Source organism: Pediculus humanus, genomic scaffold, assembly GCF_000006295.1.
Source record: "Pediculus humanus corporis 1103172108258 genomic scaffold, whole genome shotgun sequence".
In the NCBI taxonomy this organism is placed as follows: Eukaryota; Metazoa; Arthropoda; class Insecta; order Psocodea; family Pediculidae; genus Pediculus; species Pediculus humanus.
Window position 1 is genome coordinate 13,220 of NW_002987827.1, and position 10,767 is coordinate 23,986.

The following is a 10,767-nucleotide window of genomic DNA, read 5'->3' on the forward strand; positions in this document are numbered from 1 at the left end:
CACTTATTATAAGATAGCACCACATCAATACTTGAAGGTCTTCCTGAGTCCGTCTTTATTCGATGGGAACGATTTGTCTGCTGAACTGGGCTCCAGTGACTAACATCTTTGGAGTGGCCAGGGTCAGAAGCAGTGAAATTCACATTCTCGTCGAGCTGCCTCAGGTCGACAGTAGAACAAGATTTGTTTTTTTGGTTCTTACTTTGTCTTGTTCTCATTTTCGCTCTTTAAGCCAACGGCCCGTGGAGTTCCCAAACGGTCACCCATCCAAGTACACACCACGCCCAATGCTGCTTAACTTCGGTGATCGTACGGGAACCGGTGTGACCAGCACGGCATGGCCGTTGACTTTTATTATTATTATTATTATTATTATTATTATTATTATTATTATTATTATTATTATTATTATTATTATTTTGTTTGCCGTCGCGAATTTATGTTTTCACTTTCTTTTTTTTTTTGTTGGAAAATTTTTTCTTTTTTTCTTTTTGAAATTTAAATAATTTTTATGAATATAATTCGAATCCTTGATGATGAATCATAAAATATTCTTCGAATTTTATTATTTTTATTATTATTATTATTTCTTTTGTCATTGGTTCGTTACCTTTGTTCCATTACTAAAAAAAAAAAAGAAGTTTTAAAAAAAAAATTTTTTTTTTTATTCAATCGCGAATGATAATAATAATAATAATAATAATAATAATAATAAAGAATAAATTTTAACAAAATTATTATAAAAGAAAAAAAGAAAAAAAAAGGAAAAAAAACATTAATCATTTTTAATTGGTTGGAAATTAATTGAAAATAAAAAAGGTAAAAATCAAAGGAAAAAAAAAAAAAAAAACAATTTTTTATAGATGAACGGAGTAAAAAAAAAAAAAAAAAATTTATTAAAAATGTTTTTGACATGAAAAATTTTTAAATTTTTTTATCGTGGTTGAAACCACGTTTATTTTTCACCCCCCCCTGAACCGCAAATTCGCGTTGGGGGGGCGGTAATGAACGGCGGCTAACGATCGAACGGTTAGCGAACGGTTATTGTTTTTAATAGTTAATCATCATTAACTCCTTTTCGTTTTTGTAAAACGCTGGATAATTTTATTATTATTATCATTATTATCTTCTTCTTCTTGTTGGATGAAATTTCCTTTGTGCGACACCCGCAAGGGGTCAAAAGGTTACGCCTTGGTCAAAAATAAAATACAAAAAAGACCGCAATGGTTTTTTTTTCGTTTATAGGTATTTATCTTGGGTTTTATTTTCGACTACTTTCGGGTTAATTTTTTTTTTCCTCTAACCTTTTTTTCACGTTCAGGTGTTTATCATTTCTTTTACCCATTCCGTTATCATTTGCCATTAAAAAAAATCAACACATTTAAAGGTGTTTTTTTTTTTTCCTGGAAAAAAACTCTCCAGTTGTCCGTTTAAAAAAAATTAAATAAAAACGTCGACGTTTATAAAAAAAAAAAAAAAATTATCAAAATTTCAAATCAAAAGTTTTTTTAAAAAATAATAATAATAATTAAACGTTCAAGAAGAAACGAGAGAGAGAGAGAAAGAGAAAAAGTTTTTTTTTTGTTTTATTTTGGAATATAAAAAATGGCAAATAAAAAAAAATGAAAGACGGATGCTGGAGAAAAAAAGAGAATGTGAGAAAAGAATAAATTGAAGAAAATGTAAAAAAAAGGGGGGAAAATCACCACCGACAACGTCTCGCAAAAAATCTTTTAAAAAAAAAGGCAAAAAATTTCATTCTATTTTTTTTTCATTCTGGAATAAATAAAACTGGAACGAAAAATATTATGGAGAAGTAAAATGTGAAAGAAAAATATATATGTGTGTGTGTGTGTGTATAGAAAAAAAAAAAAAGTAAAATTTATGTAGGTGAAAAATTTTCCAAGGTAAATTTCAATAAAATCAAATTTTTTTTTTCTTTTTTTTTTTATAACGTATCGTAGCAAATCTTTATCGTAGCAAAAATTCCAAAAAAAAAACACATAAAAATACTACAAAAAAAAAAACTGGAGAGAGAGAGAGAGAGAAAGAGGGATAGAAAAAAAATTTCATTTTCATCCAATTTTTTTTTTTTTTTTTTTAACGGCCCCCCTTTTCGATTTCCCCCTCCTCCCACACTGCCAGCCCACTCCCCTCCTCTCGTAAAATTTTTTTTTATTATTTATTTTTACGTACCTGGAAAAAACTTTCTCCAAACGAAATCTTTTTCCAGTTTTTTTTTTCCCCCAATCGTTTTACTCCTTTTAAATTTTTTTTTTTTATTATAAAAAAACCATAACCGCAAATGTTTAATTTATGAATAACAACAACAACTTATTCACGTCGTTTTTTTTTTTGTATGAAATAAACCTTTCGCATTTCATTTTTTCCTCCCAATATCATCATCATCATTATTTTTACCCCTTTCTTCAGTTATTTATTTATTTCCCCCCTTTTCCTCATCAGTACGTCCGTTTGAAAAATCTGGAAAACAGCAATAATTATTGCAACGCTGGAGAGAAGGAAACAAAAAAAAAACTGGAAAAAGGTAAAAATTAATTAAAATTGTTCCGTAATTTTTTTTTTTTTCGGAAAATTTGATCGCCGTTTATTTTATTTATTTATTTTTTTTATTTCACCTTTGACCTTTTTTTTGTATTTATTTAACCTTTTGTAACCTTTTACCAACGTCCCTTATTTACGTGGGGGTGAAATATAATTTTTTTCTCTTCTTCCTCCTTCTTCTCCCTTTTTTCCCTTTCGTTTTTTTTTCCCGCCAAAAATTTTTTGTTGCATACGTAGATAATGATGATTATTTATTATTCGAATTGAAATTTTTCCCGCCAAAAATAATAATAATAATAATAATAATAATAATAAGGAAATAAAATTTAATTATTTATATCGAAATGAATTTAATTAAAAATTTTTTTTTCTTTTCTAGAATCTCACAAAACCTTAAAAGGTTAATTTTAATTTTTTTTTTTTGTTGAAAGGAATGAATGAGTGAATGAATGAATGAATGAATGAATGAATGAATGAATGTGAAAAAGGTAAGAAGAATAATACGACGGGGAGGAGGGGAGGGAAAGGAAAAATCAAATCATTTAATCTTTTTTTTTTGTTTGTTTCTTTTAAAAATTTTTATTTATGAAAAATTATTATTATTATTATTATCATTATCATTATTATTATTTTTATTAGGGAAAAACCTTTTTACGATGTAAGAAAAGGCTGTAAAGAACATCGTTCGCTAATCAACTTTATTCATTTATTTATTTATTTTTTTTATTGTTTTTTCTTTTTTTTTCTCCTAAGTTATAAAAATAAAATTGGGGAGTTTTGTCAATTATGTTTCTTCTCCCTCCTTTCCCCGCCTCCCACTCCCCGCTGTCGTTTTATTTACCGCCTCTTATATATATAATTGCCCGAAATTCGTCGTAATTTTTTTTTAAAACCTTTTTTTCCTCCGGAAAAAGTAAAAAATTTAACGACGCGTTTATTACTACGATCGTCTGTAATTTACAAAAAAAAATTCAAAATGGAGGATTTCCTGTTGTTGTCGTTGTTGTTGTTTTCCACCCAACCAAATTCCTGTCGTGTTTTTAACCAAAAAAAAAAAAAAATTTAGATTTAATCGTTACTCGCGACCGATACGACTAATTTTAAAAAGCCGTATTTATTATCATTATTATTATCATCATCATTTTTCTAAATTCCGATATGTAATATAATAATAATAATGATAGCACTGTATGTGACGTAAAATAAATTGAATTTGACAAATGTTGGTTACTTTTTTTTTTTTTTTATTCCAATATCAAAAATTTTATTGAATTGTCGTTTTCGAGTTTTTTTTTTTTTTTAAATTTTCTTGTTTTCAATTTATTTTTATTATTATTATTATTTTAAAAGACCGTTTTTTTTTCTCCAGAAATAGCCAAACGAAAATAAAAAAGAAAACAAATAAATAATATTGATAATTTTTTTTTATGTTTTTTTTTCTTCCCGATCGAAATCGAGAAGAAAAAAAAAAGAAAATTATTATTATTATTAGTATCACATTGAGTTTTTTTAATAAAAATCCTGTAGGTCTTTAAATCGGTCCTGTAATTCCAGAGTCCTTCCAGAATTTCATTTTACCATAAATTAAATCAAATCGTTTCTGTATCGTGGAGTTTCTCGCTCGCTTTACACTCGTGTAAAAATATTATTATTATCACTATTATTATTATTATTATTTATAATTTTAAGGAAGATGACTATTAATTTGTGTTTCCAGAGATTAATTCCAGGTTTCCACGCGATTCCTCTTTCTAAAATAAAGTCTTGGGTTGAAGAATGTGTGATTCACGCACATTTTCCTTTAAATTTCAGTGATTTTCCCGCTGGAATATTCCTTTCCGTAATAATTTCTAGAAAAAAAAATATTCCAGGGCAAATTTCATCGTTTCTTCCCCCCCTCAACCCCCCAGGGTTTCTCTTAATCATATCAAGCGCCACAAAATTAATCGGTCGAATGTTTTAAAAATTTTTATCGCCATTAAAATTACCTTTTTCTACAACGCGGTGTGTTTAATCCTTCATTATTATTATTATTATTATTATTATTATTATTATTATTATTATTTGTAAAAAAAAAAAAACGGTTTTTGTGACGAATGATGACGTAATCGTTTAAATGAAATCAATTAATTATAATTTTATTAAATTTTTTCTTTTTATCAACCGATATACTAATCTAAAAACAGATATTGAATTTTCACGATCAATTTGATAATAATCCTTTTTTCCTTTTCTTTCCTTTATTTCCTTTCCATTTCTTTCTTTTCTTTTTTTTTTTATTTATATTAAATTTTAAAAATTCTTTCGTGTGCACTTGAACATTTTCCTCTTTTTTTTTCGTTAAACGGCCATTTTTTCGTAAACGACAACGACCTTAGAAAAAAAAAAACGTGAGCGATTCCTTTTTTTTTCTCCAGTCAAATAGGAAAATGATTGCGGTCGAATCATAGAAGAATTCGATGACGTCACTGATGATTTTTTTAAATTGAATTTATTTTCGCGAAAGAAATTACTGGGAAAAAAAAATCCAAATTAAAAATTTTTTTTTTTTTTTTTTTTTTTTTCACGCATGGGGATTCTTATTGACTTTTCAAATCGTTTTTCCTTGATAGCGTTCCATTTAAATTTAGTTAATAATATTTACCGATAGGATGCGCTCATCGTCAACTTTTTTATTCGCGTCGATTTTCCGGAAGTCCGGGTAAAAAAAAAAAAAATTAAATTCGACCATCCGATGTTTTTTAAAACGTAACGATTTTAAATTATGTACTCCTTAACGTTACGTAATTAAATTATATTTCCTAATTCGTTTGGTTAAAAGGTATTTTCTCGTTTGTCACACACACACGAAAATACCGTCGGAGGTTAGGTTTCAACGGTGTAAAAAAAAAAAAATGGAGTCATAATACTTACCGATCATTATTGCTGCTTTACTTGTCGTTCTTTTAGCTCTGTACGTGAGTGGACGAGTCACGGAAAAATATCTATCGAATGAAATAATTAGAAGATTCAAAACTGATGCGTTACTTGCTAGATAATCTAAAGCCAACCAGGTATCGCATATGTGTCTACCTAGTGGCCAGTAGCCCAATATGGTCGACACCGTAAAAAGAGGCATTGATATGAGTCCGATGGCAAAATCGGCAACCGCGAGACTGAAAACAAATAAAAAAAATTACCCTTTAACCTTTTATCATTTAAATGATAACAACAACAATAGCACAAGGCGTAAAAATTAATAATAATAAATTATGGGACGAACTCGTAACGTAATAATCAATTACGTCACTTAACCCGAGAATTTTCGTCGTTTTGATTTTAAATTTCTATTTAATTATTAATAAATAAATAAATAAAATTATCGTTAAAAAAAAAAAAAAACTTTTACGTAAGTTAATTATTATGTTAATAATTTTATCATCATCATCATCATCATTATTATTTAAAAAAAAAAAAAATAAAGTTTAGTTTACCTGAAACGAATTTAAAAAAAAAAAAAAAAATTAATTTAAATCAAATTAAAAAACAAAACAAAAAAATAAAAACAGATTTTAAAATTTTTCTTTTTTTTTTTTTTAAACAAAAACGGGGAGGAAAAAAAGCTTTTTTTTAAAAACTTTTTTGTGGAATTTATTTAATTATAAAACCCCAAATTATTATAAAAAGGAAAGGATAGAAAAAAAGGAAAGAAAAAAAAGGAAGAAAAAAGTTAGAAAAAAAAAGTATTTAATTACAGTATTTAATGATGTATCAAAGATCGAAATTTTATAAATATTTTTTTTTTATCACAGAAATCTATAACCGGAAATTATAAAGTTTTAAAACGGTATTACCAACGTTTAAAAAAAAAAAAAAAAATTTCCCCCCGATGTCTGTAAAAATTCCCTTTATTGTCTGTAAAAAAAAAAAAAAAAAAAAATCGAGCGTGATTTCTGGTCTATTTTATTTGTTTTCATTAAAAAGGGGATGTGAAAAGTGTGATGGCGGGTGGGGGGATGATGGTGGTGGTCGTCGTCGTCGTCGGGTAGATAAATTATGGAAATTATTAAAAATTCCAAAATCATTTTTTTTCTCTCTCAAACGTTTTATTACAAACTTTTTCAAAAAAAAATAACAAAGTTACCAAGAATTTCCTTAATCGGGATTTAAAGGTTTGAAAAAGATTTAAGGTTCGGACGGTTGACGCCGATGTCACCGCCACCGCCACCGCCGCCATCACCACCGCCACCATCACCACCGCCACCATCGCGAAAGGATTGTGGGTTTTTTATTTTCGTTTAAAATTTTAAACGGTTTTTCCTATTTTTTTTTTTCATAAATTTTTTAGACTTGACCTATTTTTTAAACTTTTTTTATTTTTTTTTAAAATGAATTTTATTGTCTACACTTTAACGTCCTCTCTCATTCCCCTCCCCATCCCTCTTCCCTCCCCTCCTCCTTTTTTGCACACAGAACTTTCCGACAATTATTCACTCGTATAATAATAATAATAGTATTAATGATAATGTGTAAAAATTAAATTTTTCGGATTTTTATTTCTGCGGAGGGAAAAAAAAAAAATGAAAATAAATTTTCATTTCCCCTTTCTCCCTTCTCTCTCCCTCCCTCCCTCCCCCCGAACCTTTTTCCAGTCGAAATAAAAAAAAAAAAACAAAAATGTTTTTGTTGTTGTGTTTTTTTATCATAAACAAAACCGATTAAATTAAAATAACAATGATAATAATTTATACGCATGGAATCAAAAAAAATTTTTTTTTTTTTTTTCAAATTAAATCCTTCGTTCGGTCCTGGATTAATTTTAACATTTCACGTATTAAAAAAAAAAAATACAAAACCCATCCGCCTCCCCTCCCCGTCCCCGTCCCCCTTCCACATACTCATCTTTTATTTAATTTACGAAAAAAAAATAAAAGGAGGGGGGGAAAGAAAAACTTTTTATTTTTATTTTTTATAAAAATAAAAAGTTAAAAAGCAGAAGGAAAATGTTGTCAAATGTTATTAAAAAAGTTACAATCGTTTTTTTCTTTTTCGTTACTTTCTATTAGTTTTAGTAATAAAATATTTTTTTTTATATATTATATACGTGAGATTTAATATAAACGTGTATTTTATTAATATTATTATTAGTAAGGATTTTTAATATTTAATCAATGAAAACTCGATCATCAAATAACCCGATAATAATAATAATTTAATTTTCTTACGTACATATTTAAATTCTTTCTTTCTTTTAAAATTATTATCATTATTTTGTTATCACGGAAAATTTTAGTTAGTCGAGTTCATTTAAGAATTTTCCAGGATCCATTCCAGATTTTGATCGAAAATAATTGCTGGAATATTTACGGTTGTGTCTTTTTTGTAAGGGAAAATAACGTCGTCCCCCCAAAAAAAGAATTTTTATTACAAATTAAAGAAAATTTTGAAGAGGAAAATTTAAAAACAAAAAAAAAGGCTGTCGTCAGTCGCCGTACACGTAATCAATATAATCGATATAAAAAAAAAAAATTTATGACGTCATTAATATGTAAAAAAAAGGAAAACGGAAACAGTTAGAAAAAAATTTATTTTGGTTTATACGGAATAACAATTTGAATTATTTTTATTTATTTTTTGTTATTGAAAAAAAAGGATTTATAACGACCTTTTAACCTTTTTTTTTCCACATTATCGAAAATTAATTTATGGCAATTAAAAGAAATTATTAAAAAAAAAATTTCCTTGTGCGTGTGCGGTTGTGCGCGTTACGCTCGTTTGAATTTTCCAGCTGTAAATTCTTTTAACTTTCTAACGAATGTTTACTGCCGCCGCGTTTCGTCTAGTCGAAAATGTTAATAATAATAATAATTAATGAAAGACTCGACGATCCGACCAATGAGAAATCGAGAAAATTTTATTAATCGAAAGATTTTTTAAGTCGATTATTTTTTTAACCGGAAAACCTTTTTGCGCAAGACATTCTCTCTCTCCCTCTCTCTCTTTCCCTCTTTCTTTTTTTTTTTTAAACAAATTTATAATCCGTATTAAATAAATTAAATTTTATTTATTATACGTATAGAGAGAGAGAGGGGGGAGGGGAAGTTTAGCAGAAGAAAAAAAGAAAAAATCGAAAGAAAATCGCGTTATCGATATTTAACAAAAAAAATTTTTTTTTTTTTTTGCTTTTCGTTGAAAATTTTAAAAGCTAAAAAATCACTTTTTGGCAACTCCCCATGTTTTCTATGTGTGGTGTGGGGGGATGGGGAGGGTTAAAAAGCGGTTGGGAGGGGGTTGAAAAAAAATTTCCGATATCTATAAAATAAAATAAAAAAAATAAATAAATAAATTTAAAAGTTAAGAAAAATCCGGGAGAAAAAAAAATTTGAAATTTTATTTTTCGTATTTCGATTTTTAAATTAATTTTCATTTGCAAAAAAAAAAAAAATTTTTTTTTTCTTTGTTTGTTTGTTTCTTCTCCAGAATAAAGAGTATTACTCATGGAAAAAAAAACCCTGTAAATTTTTATTCTCCAGGAAACGGGAAAACTTTTGTCATGAAAAAAAAAAAACATTAAATTAATTAAAATTAATTTTGGGTTCCTTTAAAAATTTTTTTTTTATTTAAAAACAAATTAATAAAATTAATTTTACTTTCGAATGAATGAATAATAATGATGATAATATATATTCCAAGAAATTTGAAATGGGAAAATCCAAATGATGATGTTGATAACAAACGGTGGGAAATAAATGGGAACAAAGATGAGATAAACGAAAACGGAACGAATAAAGAGAGGGGGAGAGAGAGAAGGAGAGAAGAGAGAGAGAGAGAGAGAAGGAGAGAAGAGAGAGAGAGAGAGAAGGAGAGAAGAGAGAGAGAGAGAGAGGTAGAGGGAGTAAAAATGGGTTGTTGTTTGTTTAGTGCTTTTCAAGCTGAAAAAAGAAAAAAAGTACTGACGAGCCGAAAAAATAGATAGAGAGAGAGATGATAGAAAAATAAACGCGTTTGAATAATTTTTCGCGCGTAAATATTTTTAAAAATAACGATTTTTTTAATTAGGCTTCTCCCCCCACTCAAAACGGTTAACCCTTTTTGTAAAAGTTGATAAAAAAAAAAGAGGTGGACACAAGTCGAGGAATAATAATTAATTTACAAAAAAATGACTTAAAGGAAAAAAAAATTGGAAGAAGATAAAATTACGACACACGTGTAAATAGAAAAAAAAAAAAAAAGAAAAAATTTTTTATTATTCGTACCTGAATAAAAAATAATTGCTTATCGTTTGAAGTTGTTTGTCTATTTTGAAGGATATCATAACCATACAATTTCCGAGAACGGTGGCAATTGAAAGTGCACCAGCTAAAATGGCAATGACCACCATTTCCGGGATGGTATATGGAAGATCTCCATCCCCATCTTGCGAACATTTCGCAACGGTTTCGTTCATACCTTCCAACGCCAGCGTTCTCTCACATTCTGTAACAAACAAACAATCGTTAATCGTTAGTTCCTCGACATTTTTTTTTCTGCCGTGCGTAACCTCATCAGGACAGATAAATAAATAAGAAAAAAATTTTTTTTTTCCCCTTTAACTAAATGTCATTGACCTTTTTAAAACGATTACTTTCCTTTTGATATATATACGTATACATTTACTTACAAATTTTATCATCACCTGATGATGAAATTTTTATTAAAAGACTTTTTCGACACTCTCTGGAGAACCGAACGAACGAACGTTTTTTATTTTCCACGTGTGTGTGGCGTTCGAAAAAAACAACCGGAAATAGGAAATTCTTTGGGATAAATTTCATTTTTTTTTTTTTACTGCAGTAAAAGTTTTATCGAATTTATAAATTATAAAATTTGTTTTTTTTTCGAAATGTATCACCTGCCTCCCTTATATATATTTTTTTTTTTAAAGAAAAACTCGAAAAGAGATAGAGAGAGAGAGATAAAAGTTTAACGATTACAATATATAATAATAATAATAAAATTTGTGTAATTAAAATCCATGATCGAAGGTAAATAAAAATAAATAAATTTAGAATATTCAATTTTTCTTTTTTTTTTTTTTTTTTATTTCCGGGAAAATTCCCATTTCGAATAGAATTTATTTTATCGCGGAAAAAAGAGGAGGGAGAGGGAGGATGAGAGAGGGAAAAGAAGAGGAACAACCGCTTCCGGTTGTTAATTTTAAAGGAATTTAATCTTAATTACTCT

At 27.7% G+C, this 10,767-nt stretch overlaps 1 protein-coding gene across 1 annotated transcript in view; it reads right to left on the reverse strand.

Annotated features, from left to right (window-relative positions):
• Positions 1-9,991, reverse strand: part of Phum_PHUM486980 (Class A Rhodopsin-like G-Protein Coupled Receptor, GPRmac1) — a gene marked incomplete at both ends in the record, with an annotated part of 23,210 nt that extends 13,219 nt beyond the window's left edge. Inside the window, 2 exons of the mRNA XM_002430442.1 lie at positions 5,479-5,720; positions 9,801-9,991. Coding sequence (XP_002430487.1) covers positions 5,479-5,720; positions 9,801-9,991 — 433 coding nt within the window. The remainder of the gene's footprint in view (positions 1-5,478; positions 5,721-9,800) is intronic.
• Positions 9,992-10,767: the final 776 nt, after the last annotated feature.